This window comes from Scleropages formosus, chromosome 12, assembly GCF_900964775.1.
Source record: "Scleropages formosus chromosome 12, fSclFor1.1, whole genome shotgun sequence".
NCBI classification, from domain to species: Eukaryota; Metazoa; Chordata; class Actinopteri; order Osteoglossiformes; family Osteoglossidae; genus Scleropages; species Scleropages formosus.
This window is the reverse complement of record NC_041817.1, coordinates 25,787,474-25,813,519: the sequence shown is the minus strand read 5'-3', so window position 1 is coordinate 25,813,519 and position 26,046 is coordinate 25,787,474. Positions and strand designations below refer to the sequence as shown.

The 26,046-nt window shown below is 46.2% G+C and overlaps 1 protein-coding gene across 3 annotated transcripts; it reads left to right on the top strand.

The window, feature by feature from the left end:
* Window positions 1–2,338: 2,338 nt before the first annotated feature.
* Window positions 2,339–21,721, top strand: LOC108927849 (ly6/PLAUR domain-containing protein 6-like). Of its 3 annotated transcripts, none has more exons than XM_018741452.2 (5): window positions 2,339–2,400; window positions 15,395–15,584; window positions 17,255–17,353; window positions 17,954–18,084; window positions 18,661–21,043. In XM_018741452.2, the coding sequence occupies exons 2-5, from the start codon at window positions 15,467–15,469 to the stop codon at window positions 18,820–18,822; spliced, it is 510 nt and encodes a 169-aa protein (XP_018596968.1). In that variant the 5' UTR covers window positions 2,339–2,400; window positions 15,395–15,466; the 3' UTR covers window positions 18,823–21,043. The 3 variants fall into 3 exon arrangements, with proteins under 3 accessions (XP_018596968.1, XP_018596974.1, XP_018596960.1); XM_018741458.2 differs by lacking the exons at window positions 2,339–2,400; window positions 18,661–21,043 and adding exons at window positions 3,552–3,883; window positions 21,471–21,721; XM_018741444.2 differs by lacking the exon at window positions 2,339–2,400 and adding an exon at window positions 3,552–3,883.
* Window positions 21,722–26,046: the final 4,325 nt, after the last annotated feature.

The following is a 26,046-nucleotide window of genomic DNA, read 5'->3' as shown; positions in this document are numbered from 1 at the left end:
TCCATTCGCCTCTCCGTCCATTCATCCATCCAACATCCATCTGTCCATCCATCTATCCAACATCCATCCGTCCCTCCATTCGCCTCTCCGTCCATTCATCCATCCAACATCCATCTGTCCAACATCAGTTTGTTCCTTTGTTAGTCCATCTATCCAACATCCATCCGTCCCTCCATTCGTCTCTCCCTCCGTTCATCCATCCAACATCCATCCGTCCAACATCAGTTTGTTCCTTTGTTAGTCCATCTGTCCATCCATCTATCCAACATCCATCCGTCCCTCCATTCGCCTCTCCGTCCGTTCATCCATCCAACATCCATCCGTCCAACATCACTTTGTTCCTCTGTTAGTCCATCTGTCCATTCATCTATCCAGCATCCATCCGTCCAACGTCAGTTCGTTCCTCTGTTAGTCCATCTGTCCATCCATCTATCCAGCATCCATTAGTCCATCTGTCTGTTCGTCCATCCAGCATCCATCTGTCTAACGTCTCTCCGTCCCCCCATCCTGTGCCGATAATATTGGCGGAAAACGGACGCCGTCGACGGGCACCGGCGGGACACGTTTGTCCTTTTCGCGGGGGAGTAACGGAATCCAAAATGCCTGTCGTTGGGGAGAAATGACACTCGTGAAAGGATTCAAGAAGAGTCGCTGCGCTCCGGAACTGCGGTGCCGTGGCCCCACCATGTTTTACATGGACCTCGCACTGTGCTTCAGTGCTAAGAGCCTTAATGAAGAGTGACGTTATGACGGTTTATGTCCGTGTTCTTGCTCTGAGGACTGAAGTCATTTTTTTCCCTCACCGTTGATTCCCAGAAAGCCCTAAACAAGGTAAACGGCGCACATAAACAGTCACCTGTGGCAAAAACCCACCCGCAGACTCCCGCATGGGTTCTCACCCCCAGCGTTCAGAAAGACTGACGACTGTTGGGGACCCACGGCGACAGGTGCAGGACACGGGGAGGTTCTCAGGGACAACACTTGAGCCGTGTCGAGTTGAGCCCTCGACAGATGACGCTTCCCGGAATGTCCTGGGTGCAGCACTACGGTAAAGGAAGGTCTCTCTGGTTAGGAAGACAGCTCCATCTGTCCATCACGGTGCTTAATGTCTTACAGTTACACAGCTTCACAAAATCAACATTACAAACCATCCCGAGTACAACCCAGTCCCATGTTTGTAACGTCTCTTTACTGTAATCTTTGTATTATTATTATTATTATTATTATTATTATTATTATTATTCTTAGGGTTATCCATGCATCCATCCAGTTTCAATAACTGCTACTCTTGAGCAGGGTCAAGGTGATCCAGAGACTATTTCAGAAGCACTGGGTGAAAGGGTCATTGGGATGTAATATGTAATAAGTACTCATTTGTTCTGTATTTTATTCCAATATTCGTTTTCATCTGTATTTTGCAATAAATTATATTCTATATTTGTATGGTGCATCACACTTTCAGTTTCAGAAATTGAATTTTGCTATATTTGTGTAATGACAATAAAGGTGAAAAGAATTTGAATTGAACTAAACTGAAATAAACTGAATTAAACTGAATTGAAGTGAACTGAAATAGGCATGAATTTAAATTTAATTAAACTGAAGGTTCAAGTCCCGCTTGGGGTGCCTTGCGATGGACTGGCGTCCCGTCCTGGGTGTCCCCCCTCCCCCTCCGGCCTTATGCCCTGTGTTACCGGGTAGGCTCCGGTTCCCCGTGACCCCGTATGGGATAAGCGGTTCTGAAAATGTGTGTGTGTGTGTGTGTGTGTGTGTGTGTGTGTGTGAATTAAATTACACTAAACTTTAATTTTATTTGAATTGATCGAATTGAACTGAATTGATCTGAAATTAATTGAACTGAAAAATAAACCAAACTGAACTGAAGCAAACCGGAATGAACTGAACTGAACTGAACTGAATTGAAATGAACTGAATTTTATGAGTTTATTCTAAAGCGCTTACAGTGCGGAATTTCAGCGACAGGTTACAGTCACTAGTGACACCAACCTCATGCATGAACCTCCCTGTAAAGTTGTTATTCCAGACAAAGAGTTGTGTGCTCTAATCTCGTTCTTCTCTCTCCACACCGATAACTGCCCCCCCAAGGAGCCGCCCGTAAAGCTCCTTGAGACACAACGCCAAATCTTGTGATGACGATGCTGTTAGACCCCTGGACTTCAATGTCCAGAAGGCAGCAGTGATGATTAGTATGAATTTCAGAAGAAGCTCCTCCTCCACTCAGCCCTGTTACAGTTCTATTCACTGCCTTCAGGGTTGGTCCTTCAGGCTCCTGGGGACCTTCATATGAAGAAGGGAGAACCGAGGACCTGTAGGACCTCTACAGATACGGAACAAGAAGGTGTGCGGGAAGATCAACGCCCCCTTCCCAGCCAGGACGTTGTGAGTTACACTTACATTTATTTATTTATCAGACGCTTTTCTCCAAAGCGACTTCCAGTGAACTCTGTGTAGTGTTATCAGCCCACACACCTTATTCACCGTGGTGACTTACACTGCTAGATACACTACTTACAATGTGTGGGTATAGTCTCTCTCTGTCACTCACCCACTATGGGGGAACTTGAACAGCATGTTTTTAGAGGGTGAGAGGAAACCAGAGTACCCAAAGGAAACCCACACAGACATGAAGAGAGCACGCAAACTCCACACAGACTGATCGGGGATCAAACCCACGTCCTCTCAGACCACCCAGGCACCGTGAGACAGCGGCGCCACTTGCTGTGCCACCGTGCCGCCCAATAATTCAAGTTCCAATCCCTCCCTTAAGTTCTGGGAGGCAGAAGGGGGCAATAAGGACCTCAACAGCAACACACCAACACAACTCTCTTCCCTGCACATCATAATTCATATTCATACCCGCACATGAATGGACGTCACGAGTCCATCTGACTTCACGCTGGACACAGCTGGGAACTCAGTGTCCACTTACTTGTGTGTATTAAAGTGTCACGAGCTACAGATTCTCACGTGCCATGATCTTGCTGCCCCCCACCCCCCGAGTAACTACACCACTTGTACAGTATTTGTTGTTGCATCCTCGGGATTTTTCTCACCGCGTTTTTTACCACACCGCCTTCACGTTGGTCTGCTGCGCATCACCGCGACAAAACTCCCGCGCGCGAGGCCACGCGCACTTTGAAGGTCGTCGTCGCTCTTCCTCCCGCTCGTCTTCGTGTCCAGCAGGGGGCGCCGTGTCTCCCCTCAGCCGTCGGTCGGGCTGCGAACCTGCCTCGTCTGCGGGGAAAAACTGTAAAACTTGTCTCTCTCTCGTCGTCTTTCTCAGTGTTTTACACCAGAGCGGCGATGATAATAATAATAACAACAAACATAATCCGAATGTCATATGAGACCATTATTAGCTGTCGGCTTTGATGATCTTTCTCAAAGAAAAATAGAGGGAAGAAAGGAGGAAACGTGCGTTGGGAAACAGGATCGACTCTGCAGGGTGTGTGTGTGTGTGTGTGTGTGTGTGTGTGTTGGAGGGTGTGGTCCTTCCCCCTGGCTTGTCGCTCCATTACTTTGCTACATTGTTTCCGTACAGGCTCGTTAAAGGTGGTTAAGGGTACTGCTGGGTACGCCCCCACGCGGGCTCACGAGCACGCCCACCGATAGCCCTCGCTCGATCGCTCGGGAGCGCGCTGCGCAGCCCCGCTCCATTCGCACTCTTACTACGCTCCGGGGCTGCGATCCGCGCGCACACGCAGGCTGTTGGGTCGTTACCCCGGTTCCGATTTACGGGTGGGTGGGAGCAGTCCCGGATTTACCCTCGAACCTACACCACACCTGGCTTTCCTGCTGACTACCGACTGGTTTACTCCGATTTACTCCGCCGGTGCCGCACGGTCCGAGGGTCCGACAGCCGGTGAGTCTCGCAGTCAGGTTTACACACCGAATCAAACGGGTGTGTGTGCGTGTGTGTGCGTGTGCGTGTGCGTGTGAGTGTGTGTGCGTGCGCGCGCGCGTGTGTGTGTGTGTGTGTGTGTGTGTGTGTGTGCGCGTGCGTGCGCGCGCGCGCGCGCGCGAACGACTGAGACCTGGGAGTCACAGAGGGATAAGATTGTGGTAAGAGAAGGGTAACGCAGTAAATTCGACTCCTCTCTAGGAGGAAAAGGGTTTCGAACCCGTTTCGCTCTGAAGGCCGCATTCATTCAGTCTTCTGTGTTTCATAATAATTCATAGTGTGGTGGTGCAGTGGGGACAGATGTCGGAGTGCAGAGGTGCCGGGTTCGAGTCCCTGCTCATACTGTAGACCCTTGAGGGAAGGTAGTTACCTTGAAGAGATACAATAAAAAATACTGTGATTTTTACACTCTTATTGCATGGTAACAGTGTACAAAGCTTAGAAGGTGACACTGGAGAAAAGTATTAGAAATAATTTTAAAAACCGAAAAGGAATCTGAGCCCTGCACTGTGAACACACACACACACACAGTACAGTAGGTGAGCTGATCAGTGTCCTTTTGGAGGAAGTGTTCAGGTAGGTGAATTAATTCCGATATATTTACGATTTAAATAAATACAGACTGTAACATAAACATGATCAGTTTTGACATCATACAATAAATACTTTTAAATTTCAAACTGAGATGCTGTTCTGGGGTGATGTGAACCTCTGATCACCCCTCATGTCTCCTCCTTCTACGTGGTGGCACATCTGTGTGTGTGTGTGTGTGGGGGGGGGGTCTCCAGATGGACTTGGTATGCGGTGTTTGACTGATTTTACACACACACACTCAAGCACAGGTACACACTTCAGGAGGTGTGTGTCTGCCTGGGTCACACACACCCTGTCCAGTAGCAGATGGACCTGGAGGGGTCTGGAGTCACTGGCCCCGGGTTCGAGTGTGTGTAATACTGAGAGGAATTCCCATATTCACCGCAGAACTCTGTTCAGAACACACTTCTCTCTTCTCCATATGACCGAAGGAATAAAATCAATTAATTTGCCTCTTCGATAAAATTTATTTAAAAGTGAATTTTTTTTTAATCAATATTTTTCTTAATTTTAATTTACTCGTTTTAAAGAAACAAGTAATGAAGGGCGACGGTGTCACCGGGGAAAGACGCTGGACATGATGCACCCTTGCTTATACATCTTATTCATGTTTATCTATATTTATAATAACTTTCTTGTATATGAGGGTGGCAGCAGTAGGCAGCACTAGTGTCTCACAACTCATGGTCTGAGTTTGGACGTGGGTTCGAATCCAGCTCAGTCTGTGTGGTGGAATGGCTTCCAGGTGGACTGCTGACTCTAAATTGCCCTTTGTGTGTGTTTGTTACATTGATCTGCTGTATACGTGGGTAAAATAAGTGTAAATAACTTACTGTAGTATATCAATCATTGTAAGTCATGTTTAAAAAATCTTCAGTCTTGAAAATACTAATGAACATTATTAATATTTGTTAATAGTGACCAGTATGGAGTATGAATGATAAAATATGTGGGGACAGTGGTCCAGAGGTGTGTGTGTGTGTGTGTGTGTGTGTGTGTGTGTATGTGTGCGCGCGCGTGTGCGTTACTCCAACTCTCTCGCCCCGTGTGAAGTGGGTTAAACAGTCACTGGTAGGTTTATGGGCCACTGGTTTCGATGGCTCCGGGTTGGACCGTGTCCCGGGTTCGCGTTCAGCCGATTGACTGCAGGGGTTACAGGGGATGATGCATGAACTGCCCCCCCCCCAGCTCCACTTTTATAGGGAGGGGCGTGAACAGCTCAGCACCCCTACGGGTGGATGCAGTCGGTGGGGGCGATGATCTCGGCTCCATCGCTTCCTGTCCCCATCCTGTTCCAGCAGTTCTATGCGTCGTCATGGTAACAACTCTCTCCCCGACCCCCGAGGGAGATGGGAGACGTAAACTTATCTCCCAGTGGGGGTCAGAGAGGTTGCAGGTTTCAATCCCAATCCATGCTGTAGAACCCACGAGCAGGATCCCTACCCTAAATTTCTCCAGTAAAAACCACCCTGCTGTATGAATAGGGTAAATCGTTGTAGGCAATGTAACGCTGCCTTTGGAGAAAAGCAGCAGCAAAATGAATAACTGTGAAAGACAGAGTAAAACAGTGTGAAAGCCCAAAGAGCATCTGCTCTAGATCTGTCTCTCCTACTCAGCTCATCCAGACAGCAGATCATATGGAATCTGCGCATGTTTGATGATCTGGACCAAATTGTCTGGTGGTCTTCCGCATGCGAACGGTTCGTTAGGGGATTAACGAGGTCCGACGGGGAACGTGGGACACGGGTGGCGAAGCGGAGGGGGTCGCGCTTTCGCACACGGAATCCCTGCCGAGCTCCGGTGGGAAACGGGCGCGAACCGGTCGCGAGAGACTCCAGCTGGACGTTAACCGTTGGAAGAAGAGCTGGGTTCGAGGCCCGCCGTCGGCTCCCACGCGGCCCATTCCTGCGCCCTGCTGCGAACCTGCTGTTCGCTGGCCGCCGTGCGTGTTTGCGCCGCATGTTAGTGTGAGGAGGCCCTTCCTTTCACACCGAGAGCTTTCTGACACTTTACTGCGTTTTATGCAAAACCAGGGCAATGGGAGCGCAATGGGCGATTCAAAGGGCACCGCTCTCGTTCCCGTTAATTATTTACCATAGAAAACGGAGTACAAGATCGTGGTATTTGAGTGCCGCTACAAGAAGAGATGAAAGCGAGAGGAGAGTCTAATGCTGGGAGACGCAGAGCGTCTACATCTCAAAAGGCCTTTGAACCGCAGTCTTTTCTGCAGGAAATTGGGATCTTGTCGTACGAAGCGAGACCCTCGCGGGGCCTCCTGGCGCGAGGGGCAGAAACGCTTTTCGGAGCGTTCGGATTCGCTCTCCTCGTCCAGGGCGGCCAACGCGAGCGGGCCTTTCGCGCTTTACGAGGGTCCCGGCAGCAGAGCGGAGCGCTGGGGGGAGCTGCTCCCCGGGGCAGCGCTGCCTGTTTGATGCCAGTTTCCCTTGAAGCGGAACGCCGGGGTCCCTCGACATGATTTCATCAGCGGGAACATAATTAACGCGCTCTGCTAATGAGGTTAATACGCACCGCATTCTTCCGTGTAAATATGCGGCTTCCCCAAATGGGCTCCGGCATAATTTTAGGTGCCGTGAATGAATTTTTTTGCATAATTTCAGGTAGGAAGGTGTTGCGGATGTTTCTCTCCCCTTTTCACGCTAAAGGCCGGAGCTGGTTTACATTATACATGAATGTATTAATTTTCTCATTGCTGCCTTGCAATGTACCGGCATCCCGTCCGGGGTTTTACCCTGACCCGTGCCCTGTGGTTCTGGGATAGGCTCCACACCACCTTGTCCCTCCATTGAACAGGTGTTATCGATGGACGAATGCTGCTGTCAGAGTTTGCGAATCAATGGGACATATTTAACCATTTTTATTTCTATGGATAAGGGGGTGCGGTGGCGCAGTGGGTTGGACCGGGTCCTGCTCTCCAGTGGGTCTGGGGTTCGAGTCCCGCTTGGGGTGCCTTTCAACGGACTGGCGTCCCGTCCTGGGTGTGTCCCCTCCCCCTTCGGCCTTACGCCCTGAGTTGCCAGGTTAGGCTCCGGTTCCCCGTGACCCCGTACGGGCTGAGCAGTTCAGAAAATGTGTCTGTGTGTGTGTATTTCTATGGATGGATGGATGGAACTTTATTGGTCCTGAAGGAAATTGCCCCAAGGGTACAGCAGCACGCAACAGATTATTGGCAGAAAAGTGGTGACGTAGCGACAGAATGTCCGCTCCTTGCACTGTGAAGGTGGGGCGTTACGGTGTGTACCTGCGTGTGACGTGTCCTCTGGTGTGAGTTCTTGTCTTAAAAGGGTGTTCGTCGCTGAAAAAACAGCCTCTTTCCAAAGAAAGAGGCAGCGCGACACCTCCAGCCAACGAACCAGAGGGTCGATGGTGGGGGGTCGTGGGGTAAAGGCCTGTCTTGGAATACCAGAATGGGCAGTCAGTCAGTTGTGGAAGGCAGCGGGAAGACGTTTGATTGTCGCTGGAGGCGCTTCGGGTGGGTGTGTGTCTCTGACACCCCCCCCCCCCCCCCAGCCGAGACAGCCTCAGCTGTGTGCAAATGAGGTCCAGATGGACGTTCGGTCCCCGTGTGCCCCCGGTCCGATTTCCATATGGAAGGCACGGTGACGGCAGACCTGTTGTTCGTGAGCTGGCGGGGAGCGCCGTGAAAGACAGCGCTGGCAGGCGAAGTAACGTCATTACTATGCAGTCTGGAAGATCCCCGCTCTTTTCCGTCTGCATCACATTTTGCCTTTGAATTCGGGTTTCGCACATTATAGTTTAATCCAGTAATGCTCTTTGAGAGTCTCCGAGTAAAACAATTCACCCTGCTGTAAAAATTAGTCAACGGCTTCAAGTAGCTCAGTATAATTCTACTAGATGTCAAAATTCACCTGGAATACATATACATTTATTCATTCAGCTGTAGCTTTTCTCCAAACTTAAGGTACTTACATGTATTCATTCCATTTAGACATCTGGGTAATTGTCACTGGTGCAAGTTAGTAAATGCCTTGTGCAAGGGTATTACAGCCAGAGCTGGGTCCAAACCTGGGTCCTTTGAGTCCAAAAGTGGAAGTTCTAACCATTACGCTACCTGCAACAGGTAAAAACAAAATATTGGTTAACAATAATAATAATAATAATAATATAGCCAAATAGGTGAAATATGAAGCAGTAATGGGACTTGAAAAACTGTGCAGTAAATAAACTGTAAATCATGTCCAGACCCATTAGATCTGCTTTAAAGTGAGCGCGGTAAAACTGAGGTGCTAATTATGAGAGTGAGGAAAGAGTCCGGCGGCAGGATGAGCGGCCGCATTACATGGCGGCTCCAGGTTCATATAGTCTTGCCTGGAGATGGAGGAGGAGGAAAGACATTTACCTCCAAATCCCAATTAGCTCCTTTATGGGTTTTGTCTCAAGGGTTAGAAGGATAAAACGCTCAGACCCCCCCCGACCTTTTTTTAGCAGCTGCCAGGGGGACACGTTACGCCCCCTTTGGCCCCCATTATCTTTCTCAACACGGGCCGGAAATTCACCAGTCTCTCAAGCCCCTGTTGGAGCGAGGGGGTGGGCGGGAGGCTTTAACCCTTTTCGGCCAGGCTAAGCGGGGGCATATCCCCACCGGTGCGCGAGTCCAAAGCCTCTGCCCAGACACTTGGCCTGAAACCAGACTGTTTTTCCATCGCAGCGTGGCGTGAACTCGGCGAAGCCCAGCAGGAAATTTACTGCCGTTGCCGAGCATAGCGGATACGTTTGTCCGAAGCAGCGCGCAGCACTTTCACTTCTCCCATTTATACAGCTGAATATTTTTACTGAAACAACGCAGGTTAAGTACACCAATCAAGGGTACAACAGAGAGCTCCTCCTGGGATTTAAACCGATAGCAGTTTGGTTACAGGTGCAGCTCCTTAACTGCCATGCAACTCATTGCCCCTGCAGGAAATGTAAACTGAGCAGTCTGGGACCTTGACCGGGGCCCACAGAGACAGCAAGGTAGGTGTGTGTGTGTGTGTGTGTGTGTGTGTGTGTGTGTGTGTGTGTGTGTGTGTGTGTGTGAGTGAGATGCTCATCGCTGTGGCAGCATTAAGTGTTGTCTCCTCTTTACCGACTGCCCTTTGCTTCTGCACCTCATGGTTACACTGGTAGCCCGTTGGCTGCAGGGCCCGAGATTCAGATCTAAGTCAGCGAGTCGCCATGTTTCAGTTTGCCATATGACACCTGGTGCAACACCGCAGAAGCATCTGTGCCACAAAACCATTTGCACATCGTGGCATGCCGGGAGTGCCGTGTTTGAAGAGTGATCAGGTGGGGAGGGGTAACGGGAGCCCTTGTGGCTCTCTGTATTCTTGTGATCCATACTGAACAAACGCAGCAAAGAGCCATTGAGTCGACCAAACCAAAAGGAAGGAAGGAAGAAAAGTGTGAACGGCACAAAATGTAGGACATAGTTTCAAGAGAAGCATCTGCAGGACAGACCTATAAAAAAAAAAAATAAAATTTTTTTTTTCTTCTTCCCCCTCTTTCAGGCTCTGTCTGACTTTTATGGAGTCCTTCATTAGATGAGTGACTACACCTGGTGCTTGTTATCCATTTAACAAGCTGCCTCCAGGTGTAGCTGTCAATCTTGTCAAGTGGGTGTGGTCGGGCTGTAGCCTGCTGCACTGATTTTTATTTCATTTATTTATTATGAATTTTTTTGCATTTGGTGCTGCAAAAAAGCACAAAGTCTACTGGAAAAGGACAAACAGGTTGGTAGAGCGTGTCAGCACTGTGTGCTCCTGTGCATCTGGTCTGACGAGTTTAGAGCCTTTGTAGGCCTGGGGCGGCAGGAGGGGTGAATTTGCATTTGTGTCTCAGCTGAGGAGTGGAAGACCGCTATTCAGATTGTTGTGTGACCCGGAGTATCACGTTGCCTGGGTATCGCCTCCTGTTCAGCGCTGTTTCAACAGAGCCGTTTTTGGTACCTAGCAGGCAGAAAACGGCTGAACCCGGTAACTTAAGCCCTGAGCTCTGCTGCGGCACGGGGACCGAGCCAGCCAGATCCCAGCTGTTTCCCGCCTGATGTTAGGAGGTGGCGGCTGGCATCCGAGACAAGGACTGCGGATTATAAACAGCCTCTTTCTGGCATCGGTACAGAAGAACCCAGTTCTCCCCAGCTCTGTGAAATATCAGTGACCAAAATCAATCTTCTAATGAAGCAGCTTTTAATGCCATAATGTACAACGTACATGAATTATAGTTTTGTTTTAATGTGGAGAGTTTCCGATAGTTTTCTGAATTATTAACATGTCAGTTTCTTATTAATGTTCTCCTTGGATAGCAAGGAACTTTTTAAAATAAATTATACTTGCGGAAAGTCAGGCCCTTTTATTTACCAGTGTGCATTAGAGGTGACTGCAGATTGTTAACTGCATACCAACACTTCCTCTCTTTTATCTCTGGCTTCCCCTGCCAGTGGCCCCCATCTCTTTTCTTAAAGTCAGCTAAATAAAAGGGATCTTCTCATGCAAACAAACTTACTGCAGCTTCTATTTATAAAACCCACAAGGTAATTAATGTTTGATGATGAATGTTGGCGCCGGAATAGAGGACACATGATTGAAGGTCTTGTCCAAGTATTTCCTTAGTAGCAGGTCGACGCATGTTCTGAATGTTTATTCGTCCTTATTTATTTACACCGCAGCGAGAGTGCCCTAAATACCTTTTATTAATGTTCCATTGTGGTTATGTGTTTCCACCACCTGGAACCCCTAAAAGATCTTTTTAATCTTTTTCTTGTGTGACATTTCTTTTGTATTCGTCGAACATATACCGAAGGGTATTACCAGCAATTGAAACATACCGTAATCCTAGTTTTTGTGTTTGAGCACATTATCCCCAAATACAATTGACAGCACAGAATTGTTTCTGCTACATCTGCTGAACTGGGACTGCACTCTATAGCGTGACACACTAGATCTGTGCCATTTCACATTTCTACCAGTTGTTTAATGTGCTTTACCCTGCCTATATGGGTATAGGTAAATGATTTATAACTGTGTCACATCTCAGGCAGGTGTGTGTAGAGCAAGTTAATAAAGAAAGATCACTTAGCCGGAGTGGTAAAATTCCATTTCCCGCAGCGAGGATGATGACTATTTGCAGTCCGGGAATGTATAAAACGAGGTAGTGTGCTATAAACAGCGGTCTCCCTTTGGATTTTACAGGATGCAGGCAATGGAATTACAAGGGAAATCACTGGGTGTTTTCAGTTTTTTCTGAAATTACTATGGGAATATCCCTAAATATAACAGTTTTAATTTGCAGTTAATCAGATTTCTTTTTTTTTTTTTGCTTCAGTGTCAGCTCATGAATCATAATGCAAAAAGAGGTGCTCTGAGTTATGAATGTAGTATTAATGGATAACTGAAAAAGGTTTGAGTGCTTTGCAGTTGTGTAGTATATCGTGGTTAGCTACTGGCTTGCATGAGGGGGCTCCCGGGAGAGGAGCTTCAACACGCATCACAGCTGTACTGGTACTCAGCTTGTAAGGTGGCAGAAATAACGGTCCATCAAAATATTTAAAAAAAAAATAAAAAAATTTACATTCTGTTTGTCTGATCATAGGTTTCAACTGACTCTTCTGTATTTTAAGAGGATAATATATGGTGGAAAGAAACTAAGTGCACTTAAGAATCACACGTCTGCCTCCCAGTCTCTTTCCGTTAATGTAACGAACACATTGTATTTTCTATGAGGTGTACATCGCTTTGGGGAAAAGCATCTGCTGAAAGAATAAATGTAAATGGGATGTAGATCTGCTAGATATTTCTCACCAGTTCTTTAGGTGTTAAATTATTTGTCCCTGTACCCAAACCAACCAGGTAGTATCGGTTAAGTATCGTGAAGAAAAATGTTTTTCGTACTTTTTCATTTGCAAAATAATGACATATTTGGAAAATATATGAACTGTTTATGCTCATTGCATAAATTATTTGACAACCGATTTACTCTTTCACACTGCTTGACTTCGGAAAGATGAAGAGGTGTTACACATTTGGCCTTGTGCTCCAACTTTCTCCAGGAATGACTAGAAGGGCTCTTTGCACGGTTATGTGGATTCTGTGGTTGTTTTCAACCAGGACTTCTACAGTTGAGCCTTTTTCTTCTGAAATGTAACTAGGCAGGTGATGGCGATCTAATCGAATGGCTGGATTCCTCATGAGAACCGGGAGAGTGGTGGTGGAGGAGTTACTTGCAGAGATTGTGTTTTGCTGCTGAGGATCCAGAATTTCCCAAAAACTTAAATTATTGCCACCTTCTCCATGAAATTGACTTATTTTAACGCTTAAGGGTAGAGATTGGAAATATTGGAAATGCATACAGGTTAGCTTATGCAACACATTTTGAGAAAAAATAGAATACATTTTGCAGAGCCAAAAGATTTGCTGTTGACTTCATAGTCTGTTTCTGACCTTGTGGATTTCAGTGCTGAAGGACATGGGTTTGACACGCAACTCTTGCACTGGAAATTCTCAACTTTACCAGCGTAAGTGAAGCGTTTAACTGCAACCATTGGAAGGGGTCCGGGAGCTGGATAGGAAGCTTCGTTTTGAGTCAGGAGGTCCAGTGCAATTGCTGTGTCTCCAGCGACAGGAAGAGCGATCAGCACTGATTTGACACTTGGGCACCAAACAAAGGAGACCAAACACGGAAAAACAGAGGACTGTTCCAAACAACCTGAGACACAATACCAGCAAAGGCTGCCAGCCATATAATGTCTGCATACTGTAAAACCCTTTCCTTAAAAAAAAAAAAAAGGTATTCATATTTAAACACTTGCTGCACTTTGCTCGTTTGGTATGTGCGGTAAGTGTTGTGTAACTGTCCCAGGTTTACATCAGTCCTCTTCAGGGGCTGGTATCCAAAGGAAGCTCGTACTGTTTCTCCATTACGAGCGAGAACATTACATTCTTATTGTGACCGAAATGTTCCGGCCAGAGGTGAACTAGAGAGAAAACTGCATCCAGTCAAAATATTTTTCCGAGAATTGTGGGAAGGTGATTTTTCCAGGAAGCAGGGTTAATAAGATGTTTAAAACAAAAATGTATGTGCTTTTATATTGTGCCTTTTATAAGTTCCAGAAAAATACACTTCCAGTACAGGGAACACATGGCATAGTAGTTAGAGCAATAGCCTTCCAATCAAAAGGACCCAGGTTCAAGTACTTACCCTGAACTAATATAGTAAAAAATACCCAGCTATATAAATTTGTAAATGACTATAAGTGACTTAGTATGCAAAGCTTACATTTCTCCACAGTAACTTAGTGTATTAATTTCATTACATCATCAACTCATCTTATGTTGATGTTTCAACAATGAACCGACCAACAGCGTCAATTGCAGAACCTGTCAAACTAACACATTTCTGCAGTTGCCATCCTCACCCTCCGCAGACCAGAGAACAACACGGGACCTTGCTGGAGGGAAGGCTGTACCTTTCTAAAGCACTTCTGTACCAGTGCCCAGATTGAAAAGGGTCACAGCCCCGTGGGTAATACCCTCTCCTGTGGGCTCTGACCAGGGGCGTTCACTACAGCTTCATGCGCGACTCTACAAAAGGGCGAGCTACACGAAAGCTCACTAGTATTAGGGAGGGATTAGTGGTGTGTTTCTTGTCCGTGAGCGACCTTGACCTGGGGGGGGTCACGGGGAGACCTCACGGCCATAGAAACGGCACTGGGGAATCCTGTGGCTCCACACAATGATGGAGGAAGGCGAGCGGTACTCCTGTTACTATAGCAGGCAACTCTGAGCTCCCGAAATCTTGTCGACTATTTCAAGAAGCAGGACACACAAGTGAAGAAATCCAGAAGTAATGCAGACTGAGAAGTGATTTTTTTTTTAAAAGTATTTTTCATAAACCCAACATCACTTCTTATATTTATTCATTCAGCTGACACTTTTCTCCAAAGCAGCTTGCAATGTTAATCTACGTACAATTACTGTATTTGCCCATTTATACAGTTGGGTATTTTTTTTTTAATGGAGCAATTTCAGGTAAGTTCGCTGCTCAGGGGTACTACAGCCAAAGGCGAGATTTGAACCTGTAACCTTTGGGGCCAATGGTAGCAGCTCTAACCACTATGCTGCCAGCTGTCCCATTCTTATTCAGTTATTGCTACTGGGGGTCTGCATGGAACCCCTGCACCCATGAAGGTCCAGTGCAAAATGTTGGTGGCAGGAGCATGGCACAGCTGGAGCAGCGGGAAGAGCGGAATCCTTCTCGCAGGGGCAGCCGACACCGTGACGCACAGTCAAAACGTTTGTGATCCGGGCTCAGGATCTGCATCCCCACCACACGCTCGCTGCGGAAGAGAATATATATCACCCTATTTCTTGATCTATTGAAATTTATGTTTCATCGCCCTGGAGTTCGCGGGCTGAACGCCGGGAAAGTGGCCCTGAACCGCTTGGGATCAGGAGTCCGGCACCGTCAGCCCCACACCAGGGTGACGTCTGTTTTTCTTTATCGGGCCCGAGAATCGAGTTCGGCTGCAGAAAGAAAACCATCCGGTAGATTATTTCTAGAAGCATCAACAGCTCATTTGAGGAAGTCAAAACTTAAATCTAAACTCATCCAGATGTAACCAGGCCATTAGACACTAAGTGAAAGAACACACATTTTGCATCTACAAACAAATATGCAAATACCTGTGTTTGAGGGGGGTATAAAGACAGTGGAAAGTAGCTCAATGCAATGGTGTTTATTACTTTTGACAATGGATGCATTCGGAAAGCAATATCATTGTTAATATTATCAACAGCATTACATCATACATTTTATGCGTGAACGTAAAATGCTGTAGAATCTTATGACGTCGACTTACTTTTCCAGGCACCCGAGTGCTTTCCAGCGGACGCCTCCTTGACCAGTCGGGCAGCTGCATGTGTGAGGCCACACATAGTGATGGAACCCTGGCCTCAGGTGGCCTGGGTCCTACTGCTGACGCTCATCACTGATTGGTCCAAAAGCGCCCAATCGCGGGACTTCACTGTGAAGGACATCGTCTTCCTCCATCCCTCAAGTAAGAGTTTGTCCTCTCTAGATTTATATATGAACGATCGCACCTCGGGGTCCTGGGATGAGCAGAAGTCCCGTGTATCGCTATTTTTTCTATAAATTTAGAAGAATTTTATAAAAAATGGGCAAAGTTGACCATAAATTGTTCAATCACTTTACTGTGTTAAGGGATTTCAATGTGTGAAATATTTAATATAATTAATGCAGATTTGGTAAGGAAGCGTTGTGGCCTCGTGAACATTAGTAATGTTTCCCTTGACTGGCTGGTTAATCAGCAAAACGAAGTCCAGGTTGTGTTGTTAAAAATACAATTTACATATTTTAAGTGATTTCCAAGCATACAGCTGTAAAATTATTTTTTTGGGAATTCAAAATTGGAACGAATCGTCATATTCTTTGCGGCAGTTTCCTTCCTCTCATTCAGGTTATTGGTAAATTTTTTCCAAAGTGGTGGCATACTGAGGGACGTGAAATGCAATTTGTTGAAACAATCACTTTTAATAACTATGGTTAGTGACGAGTATATTCTAAACGATAAAGAACACATTTTCCTAAATGCAGAATTGGTAAGTAACGGTGGTACACGCTGCTCAGGACACTGCTACTCCTTTCAAATCTTCCCCTCAGAGATGCCCAAAAAAAAAAAAAGTGAAAAACACGTATGATCCTTGGGAATGACTGGTGAATCAGACGCCCGAACCCCCTCCCCCATTAGTCCGGTCATACAAAAAGGAACTTGTAGGGATGTATGTGTGTTATTTGCAAACATGCAGAGCGCCGTTGCCCCGTTACAGTTGGAATCCCTGTGTTTAATTATGAATGTTTGCTTTATTTGATGTTTTTCCATGTGCCTGTTTTGACTAATCAAACGCAGCGATCGGATCCCGTCGCCATCGGGATTATCCTGCGTTGTTGGTGGGGGGGGGTCGTCTCCTGTTCGCTCTGGCCTTGACCGCTCACCTTCCCCTTTGTGTCTTGGAGGCCCCGTTTGCTCCCGACACTCAGTCTCCTGTGAAACCCCTCATTAAATCAGGGCGTTATTAGAGCCCTCTGACCGGGCGCAAAGGGGTCTAGAGCCCAAAACCGGGCCTTGACAGGGACAGTAATGGCCCTGGACGCTCACGGCTCTCCGACCCACAACCAGAGCAGATGGTGCAACAGCTGGCTGGGAGGCGGTTGGGCACCTCCCCCGTTCATGGGGGGCACCCCTGGCGGCTCCGGTCTTGTCAGCTCGGCCTGACCGCCCGTTTCACCCTGCGGACAAGAGATCCACCCCGAATCCCACCACAACCTCGTATCGCACAGGGGCAACTGTCCGTCCGTCTGCAAGCGAGCAGTGAGAAATTTCCAGAAAGGGTATTGCGGTACGTGCAGATGCATGAACTTGGCTCTTCCCCTCCCCCAAACTGTGCTGAAGAGCCTCGAATGACTGATTGGGATGAGTTAAATGTCTCATTAAAAGGAGAGCAAAGGGACACGACCCCAGGGACAGCGCTTAGGGGCGGAGCCACAGCACACAGAGGCCTAAAATGTAGAGTAGGAAATTGGATGCTGACCCACTGTAGCAGATGGGTTTGAGAGGGTTTGAATTATTTTAGTTTTGTCAGGGTATATTGTGTGTGTAGCTGCAAAGCCAGGTGTGAGACCTTATCCCCCATCTTCCTGTCCCCACAGCCACGCCCTTTCCTGGAGGGTTCAAGTGCTTCAGCTGTGAGAATGCAGCCGACAACTACAACTGCAACCGCTGGGCACCAGACGTCTACTGTCCCAGAGGTGTGTTACTGCACAAAAGGCATGGTATTACAGCAGTGAAGCATAGTACTGTCTCGAGTCCCACTCAGTGGGCGCTGCAGTTGTTCTATGGTCACAGTGCCGCTTGGGGATGCGATCCACACTGTGCCGGGTCTCCGAGTGTCTCTACCTCTGTATTATAATATTTCACGTGGAGCCCGTTCCCCTCGATATTACCACGCCGATTTATTATGGTTATTTTACACCACATTTCTAACATTCGTAAAAGGACTAAAACTCACATTCCATACAGGGTTCAGTTTCGAAAGTCCAGTATTTTCCCAAATTCCTTAAGTTTACACGTTAAGATGTTCTTATTATGAGGAGTTGTGCGAAAGAGTCCTGTGCATTTTCCCTTTTCCTTTCTTACATCGAAACACTTCCATGTCCCAAAGGGCTCTCGGGTGTAAATTTCCGTACTTAAAGGGGGACACTCACAAGTTTGGAAGTTGTGTGACTGTAATGCTATACAATTTCTCATTCGTCTGTTATTCCCGTTTTACTAAAATAACTTTTAAATTACCCCCCCAACTCGATTTTCTGTGGGTGACTCACACGAGCCTTCCTCCTGCATCCTGCCAGAGAGCAGGTACTGCCACACATGGCACCAGATGGACGAGCGCGGGGCCACCGTGTCGGTGACGAAGCGCTGCGCGGCTCTGCAGGATTGCCTGTCTACAGGCTGCTCACCGCTCCCCCACCGAGGACACCAGGTATGGAGAGATGACAACTACAATGTAAACGAGGGTTCCGTTTCAAGTATTGTTATTACTGTAGCCCTCAACTTACAAAGATGTAGAACAGGAAATCTGTTCATAACATGTTCTGTTTGTAACTCCAAAGTCACAGTCAAAATGTCAAATCGAAGGAAGTAAATATTAATATTCACAGGTCAGGTAATGTAAAAATCTCGTATATAGTACAATACTTAAGAGGTATCGTTATTAACTTTGAGTGGCATTAAATGAAAATTAAAATGACTAAAAATAAGTAGTCTCCGGAAACTCTTACCCAGTCTCGATGGTGACTGCGTCATCCCCCGAACACATACGGTCCCACACCCCTAATCCGTTTGGCTGGTCTTTGGCACAGCAAGCTCTAGAAAATAGAGAAGCGATGCAAATTTTTAAAAGCAATCAGGAAAATGTCTATTGTAAAATCCTCACAAAGAGCTCACGTAAACAGTTTGATTATGCAACATATCACATGGTGTCCCTCGTAATAAGGAGCAGGGTTAAAATGCAAAAAGGTGCGTGTTGCCACCTGACTGGGCTGTTCGCTGGTCGCAGGTCTGCACTTCGTGCTGCGAGGGAAACATCTGCAACATGCCGGTGCCGACGAACGAGACGGACGCCGTGTTCATCACCGTGTCGCCTCTCAGCGGGGCCAAGCGCCCCTCGCTCTCCGCCTTTGCCGGCGTCCTCGCCGTCCTCGTCTCCGGCCACGTGTAGGAGAACAATCCAGCTGAAAACACTACAGTATTAATACAGCAGAATGTATTAATTTATCATTTTTGGAGATCTCATGACAAACGCAGACATGTATGAGAGTGGAGTATTCAGTGAAGGTTTTTTTTACTTTATCGCATGGAGATGCATCTTTATGAAGAAGCAGCCGTGAGAGGCGATACTCACTAGTGCTGTTGCATCTTCCCTTCAGTTGTAGGGATGACATATTTCCATGTATATATATTTAATATTTATTTTGTACAGTACACTGACAGTAGGATACTTGTTCCTTCTGCATGTAGGATGTTTTGCATGTAGGTTAGAGCACAAAGGAGCAGAGCTTCCTCCACCCCCCCATCCATCCATCCAATGTATGGAAAACATACACATAACAAAGGCAAATAATTGTGGCATCCACCCTGAAGTTACGGGAAAATACTGGCTGAAACATCTTTTACTCCTAAAAATGGCATTTTATCATACGTCATGGCAAAAAAAGAGGTGTATTTCGATATTTTTGCGCCGAAGACTGAATGTCATTGTTAACCCAGCTCAGGGAGGAGAAATGCTTTTTCATAGTGCGGAAAAGGGTCCCGCTGCTCTCTTCCTTTCGCCACTTACCTCTGTTGGCAATTGCTGTCAGAAATGTGCAGAGTAGCTGAAAGTGTTTTGTCAGCGGGGTGCTGTCGTTTATTTAGGCAGGCGGCCTGCGGGTACGAGGCGATACGTTTCCTTTGTACGAACGCCGAAGCGCGGCTCTCTCCGTATCAGATCCCGTCGGAGGGTCCGACTCCAGGGAGGGAGGAGGGAAATCACTCCTGGCTGGTGCCTCTCTGATTTTATGTGGATTTTTCTGCAAAACAGTAGATAAAACAATTAAAACATACATAAAGTATTTTTGGGGGGCGAGGTTACAAGGTAAAGGGTTCAATAGTTTGAAGTCAGTTTTATATCGCTATTTCTAATCAATATTTCATGCTTTCTGCTCATCATCTCTTTGTCATAGTTCTGTACAAAACTGTATAAAGTGTGAATATACTCTACATTTAATAAAAGGCATTTAGTAAAAGTATTTGTTTTTTTCCCCCCGATTCCTTCTCAGATTGAGAAATACAAATTTGATATTTTTGCCAATTGGCTGTTTTGAGATTCAATGTATTTTTGGCCTTGCTATTTATATACCATTTTGCAATAATTTGATCTGTTATTCCACAGGCTGATTTATCTCTTCCACGACTGGAGAGTTTCCACACATGGAGCAAATCAAATGTCAGCACTCTTTTTTTCATTCCCTTTAAACAATTGCTTGTTCCGTGTTCATTAGTGCATAAAACGAGTGATGACATGTCATTCGTCATGTATTTGTTTAAAATCTCCCGACCCGGGAGGCTCAGAAACTCTATACGGAGGACAATTTATGCTTAGGAGAGTAATTGCAGTGAAAGTTTGGGCGACTCTCCCCGCGCAGAGTTGACGGGTTCGATATAAACAAAGAGGCATTATCTGGGAAAGCGTGCGCACGGTCCGGGCCTTTCCAAACACACCACCTGTCTGCCGGCGCTGCTCACTGTAGGCCTCACACATGCAGAAACACATGTGTAAAAGGGGCCAGAGGTGATTGCAGTAAGTAGAGTGTTCATTCACTCACTCACTCACTCACTATCAATAACTGCTTTCAATAAGCAGAGTTATTAGTAAACACGGGAGTGAGACGTGGACTCCTCGGACAGAGGGACCGTGGTAATTTGGCTCACGGATGTTTATGATGATTCACGAGCACGGCATCTTTCCCTCTGCAAAGCAGTTGGACACCCTGCCATTGAAGCTTCTGTGCGAGTTACTCACAAATATTGCAATCCCAGCTCCAGTTGAGGTACCGTGATTATAGTACTTACCCTGCTCTATAAATGTGTACATCATGGTAGGTGGATCATCACTGTCTTTTTGGAGAAAAGCGCCGGTTACACCAAATAATTATAAAAGTATTCAGTCTGTTGTTTCAGTGGTGGTATTATATTTACCTTAATCAAGGATGTGATTGGTTGAAACTGTCAAATAGAAAGTATCTACAATAGCTGGTTTTGTTATGGGTAAACTGATCTAATGCACTCATTGTACTGTATGTCTGCTAAATGAAGAAATCTAAATGGAAATTACATGATGCAGAAGAATATAACCAAATGGGCAAAACTGCCACTGTACTGAATAATATGCTTGTATGAGTAAAGGGTCTATTTTCATAAGCTGCTGACGCAGTTTTTCTTTTATTGGATCCTGTTTTATAAAGGCTGTAAATACTGTATATAAAGTGTGCTTGTATGGGATGAACTAGAGAGGGGGAAAAAAAAAAAAAAAGAGTAAAATCACAGTCACGTGTCCTATGTCTCAGGGAGCTGGGAAGACGTGGTACACCGAAATTATTTGTTGGGGGGGAGGGTGATCCAGCAGGTGGACTCAGACTTTTCATCAATACCATACATGTGACCACATTGCAAAAATACCGTAAGCTGAACTATTCCTGCCACAATGTGGTCAGTGACAGGTTTACGAAACTTACTGCAGCAGCAGGTTCTGGGAGGACTACAGGATGGACACTTCGACTCGGTCAGCCAAGGCCACGGAAGCTCTGCTCTCCGCTCTTCCCTACACAGGAAGCTGCTGAGGACACGCAGGAAGACAAGGATCACACCCACAAGACCAGATCCCAAACTGAATGCTTGGAGACCAACGTGTTGGCTGCAGTGGCAGGGGATTGTGGGAGAAAACAGATGACAAACCATGAGGGCTGCTGGCAAGGAAATAATGGACAATGAGGTAAGCGCTAAATCCTTATTGAGAGGAAGAGACTGACAGCTTGGAGGGGAATTACAAATTTGAAAGAGAGAAAGAAAAAAAAAAAAAAAAAAAAAAAAAAAAAAAAAAAAAACTTTTACTGCTTGAGACCCAACCCAAGATGGTGAGATTTGTGCAACAGCCGTAGAGAACAGCAGATGGAACATGGAAATACCCATCGTGATCCAAAACACTTTTTCTCAACATTACCGCACAATCAAAGCAAAATGTAGAAAGAAAGGAAAAAAAAAAAATTTTTTTTTAAAACATTACTTTGGTATTAAGCTGAGGGTCAAGAACAGAACAAAAGAAATTATTAATTCCTAGCAAAGGATCAGTGTTAAATTAACTGTCACATCACTCAGCTCTATAGAAATAGAAATGTACCTGTAACCAGCGCTGAACTCCAGCAGGTGGAGTAGCGGTTGGTGCTGTCACTTTGCAATCAAAGAACCCAGGGTTGAATCCCTGCTCCTGCAGTTGTACCCTCGATTGAGGTACTTACCCTGAATTGATAAAGTAAAAATTACTCAGCTGTATAAATGATTCCAAGTAGCTTAGTGTACAAACCTAACATTATAAGTCTCTGGAGAAAAGCATCAAATAAATAATGGTGAGTAAAAATAACAAACATCACGCAAGTGTGGAAACAGCCCGAGAAATGAATATTAACTGGGCCAAACGAAATGATTAATATTTGAAACAAAGACACAATAAGCCCGGCGGTGGCAAAAACAGGCTCTCGGTTATAAACTGGGATGACATTGAAAAAGGAGGAGAAGACAAGTGTTTTGTAGTTTGTTCTATAGCCTCACAGATGTTGGCTCCAGCTTATTGTCTGAGCGAATCGGGCTCTTTTGGGGGACGCTAACAGGATTACCACACTGTGGGGGGGTGGAAGGGTGCGCCACAGCATAACCCAAAGTGCTGAGTGCTGGGATTCAAAAAGCCAGTGCTGTTCTTCTGGGGGGGGGTTGGTGGGGTCATTGCTCCATAGGACGGAACGCCACCCGGGCCACGGTCCAACCACAAGGTGAGCAGTGGAGGACGAGGAGGCGAGGCCATCACTGGGGTGTCTGAAACAGCCATCGTTACAGAGAGAAAGCAAATCGACACTATTAAACGTACTAAAAATCAAATAAAAAGTGTCGGCAGTGACTTTTTGCGCAGCTATACAGAAAATGTTGCATTTACTCTTGTGGGTAAACAAGGCATCAACTAAATGAACAAGAACTGTACATCCATCAGTCATAAACAAACACTTGTTCACTAGGTCACAGCGGTTTAGAGCCTATCCTGGAAACACAGGGCGTGAGGCTGGGTACACCTTGGACGGGATGCCAGTCCATCACAGTGCAATCACACACACTCATTCATTCACACACAACAGAAGAAACTGGAGTCCAGAGGAGTGTGACTGATTTGGAGGGGGGGGACATTTACCACCAATTCAAGGCCACCAAGGAGGGGCATCATAAGCAAACCTTTCATTAAAAAAAAAAAAAAAAAAAAAAGGACATTGGAAGAGCATTTGAAAAGACATCCAGAAATAACAGTTCTTAATTCCTTCCCTACAAAGTGTTGATCTCAGCCTTCTCACACTAACAGGAAACACCAGAAGACGGGCAGGTGGAAGCAGGGGTTGCGAGACAGCGGATTTTTAAATTCATATCGCCTCTTTACAGCACTGAATCCCCCCAAACCCACGGTGCCCTCTGCCTGAGAAAGAGCATCTCCAGTGAGGCGCTACCTTAAAATAACACGCCGCTGGAGATCCACCGCAGCCGCTCAGTTCCTGCATTTGTCTTCGACGGAGATGTTTGACACAAAGATTAATCAGCTCTTCGATGTCGCTGTTTAGACTGCGGGCGTTCTCCTTCCTTCTGCAGCCTCCGGCTCTCTTCCAGGAAAAGAGCAAACGTAAGACTTGAGAAAGGTTAAAGGTTCAGATCCCACCTCCTGCTGTAGTACCCTTCATGAAAGTACTTAGCCTGAACTGATAAGAGTAAAGGTTACCCAGCTGTATAAATGGGTAAATCAGTGTAAGTACCTTAGTGTTCAAACATCACATGGTAAGTTGCCTTGGAGGAATGTATCTATCACTCAGTTTTCGTAGTTCAAATGGATCTCAGGCAAAATGGAGGGATGACTGACCGTAACTATGGGCAGCTGGTAGTGTAGTGGTTGGAGCTGCAGCCCTTGGAAGCCCTAGGTTGCAGGTTTGAATCCCACCACTAGCAGAAGTACCCTTGAGCAAAGTACTTACCCTGAATTGCTCCAGTAAAGTCACCCAGCTGTAAGAAAGGATATATAATTCTAAGTAGCTTAACATTGTCAGTCGCTTTGGAGAGAAGTGTCAGCTAAATGAATAAATGTAAATAACTGGGAATGGGGAGCACTGGGACAAATTCACAGGATGTGACCCCTGTGCATCCTGCATACACCTGTCAGCTGCCCTTCATCGAGATGACTGACCCAGTATGTGCAAAGTTATCTCAAAACTACTTAACATGTGACACTGCAGTTTAAACATTTATTTAAAGTGCAACAAAAAAGGTGTTCAACTGGCCCTACACACCTGTACGCAAGAATAGCGCCATCTACTGGAGTGGAATACATTTCCTTTCTTACTGATAAAAATATTAATTTACAAAATTTTCACATTTCCCTCTTCAGAGAGGATGATTATTAGCTGGCAGGATGCTGAACTGCTACTGGGTGCTATACTTCTTATATTGTTTACTGAGCAAGTTAAGACACAAAAATGATTCTGGGCGGGGAGGCCGCATAACGTTTTGCTTCCCCATCTCCCTTCAGATCCGCGGGGCATCTGGGACGAGGTCACAGGGTTACAAGGAGTAATTACAACCCGGCAGGACGGCCGCCTCGCCGGCTGCACGAAGACCAACCAAGCGAACATGTGTCAGGAGAACATGACAAACAGTTGGATTTGGGAGAACGGCCCAAAATCCCATTTTCCTGCAAACACCCCCAGCGGCGTCCTGAGGGGCGGACAGACAGCCTGTCGAGAACCGAGCCTGGAAGAAATCTGGAATTAAAAAACAAGCTCAACAGCATGACACACATTTTCATCATGAATTAAAAATAAGCGGTGAAATACCCGCCCAGGAATATTTCCCAGACACCAACACACAGCCGAGAGAAACGCTCAAAAATGCGTCTTTTGTTGTTGTTTTGTTTTTGTCTGCAGCAGGGCGGGCTGCCGGGAGTTTAACAGCTCACAATCCCTTAATCCCAACACGAGGTCTGTCTGAGTTACAATCCATCCACATTAATGTTTCAACATCCCAATATTCACTGCTTTCAGGCAAGAGGAGGGAAATGCAGACGGTCTCCTTCTACATGCAGTGGAGCGTCAAACACCCCATCTAGAGGAAATGGAAACTATTTTAATTTTTTGAGCCACCAGAAAAAGCATTAACTTCATATGATTCATATGATCTCAAAACTTCAGCAGTTTTGCAGTTTGTATTTCCAGCACTTTCTGCACAAATTAAATTCATTGATTTTTCTCCTAATGTGCAATTTCAGAAAGCAATTCATCCACATCTAGACCCAGTTAGACCAACGGCAGCAAAGCAGTTCAGGGGTTTTATACACAGCAGTCTGATAGGTCTGGTAAAATGTCACCGTAGCATCAAGCAGCAACTCCGACAATCCTACCTCAGACAATGCTTACCAGTAATAATCATGTGTTATACATTATAATTGTGGAACACCCTACATTACTGACCCGTTATTTGGTAGAGATGCAAAGATCAAACTGAAACGTGCTCTTCTAACAGTTCGTATAAAGGCCCAGTTCTTTGACAAGTGTAGTCACTGAATCCCATCACTCAGCACTTATTTTAACAACCCTGGAGACACGGCATCATTAAAACAGCTTTTAAAGTGAACCAGAGTAAAGAACCTCTTTTGACGAAGTAGAAAAACACCGTGGAAACGGGCTCTGTCGGTACCAAGTGTCCAAAGTGCCCCTGACAGTTCTTTTGGGTCAGTGTGCAACTGAGAAATTGAGTAATTACTAAAACAATTAGAGCCAATAAAAAGTCGCATCAATCACAGGACCCCCCACAGAGACTGTGGGCCCAACACGTCAGAGGGGTGCGGGTATTATTTGCCAACACTGAGGCCAGACGCGTCGGGGCACCTCTTCGGTCACACGACACGCATTGTCTGCTTCGGCATGGACTGCTGTCCCCTCCTTGGAGAAACGCGTCTGCGGGAGAGATCGAGCCACCCCCACAGACAGCTTAGAAGCTTGCAGGGACCGAGGGGCAGGAAGTCAAGATACAGACGGAGTGAAGAAATGTGCACCTTTGCTCAAACTCCACAGCATAAACACTAATCAGGTGGGGTAGCGATTAGTGCTGC

Excerpts from the sequence above, each read along its gene's own strand:
- LOC108927849 (XM_018741458.2), top strand. The coding sequence starts at position 15,467 with ATGGAACCCTGGCCTCAGGTGGCCTGGGTCCTACTGCTGACGCTCATC. Across the intron at positions 15,585-17,254 it reads CGTCTTCCTCCATCCCTCAA|CCACGCCCTTTCCTGGAGGG; the intron begins GTAAGAGTTTGT and ends CTGTCCCCACAG. Across the intron at positions 17,354-17,953 it reads AGACGTCTACTGTCCCAGAG|AGAGCAGGTACTGCCACACA; the intron begins GTGTGTTACTGC and ends GCATCCTGCCAG.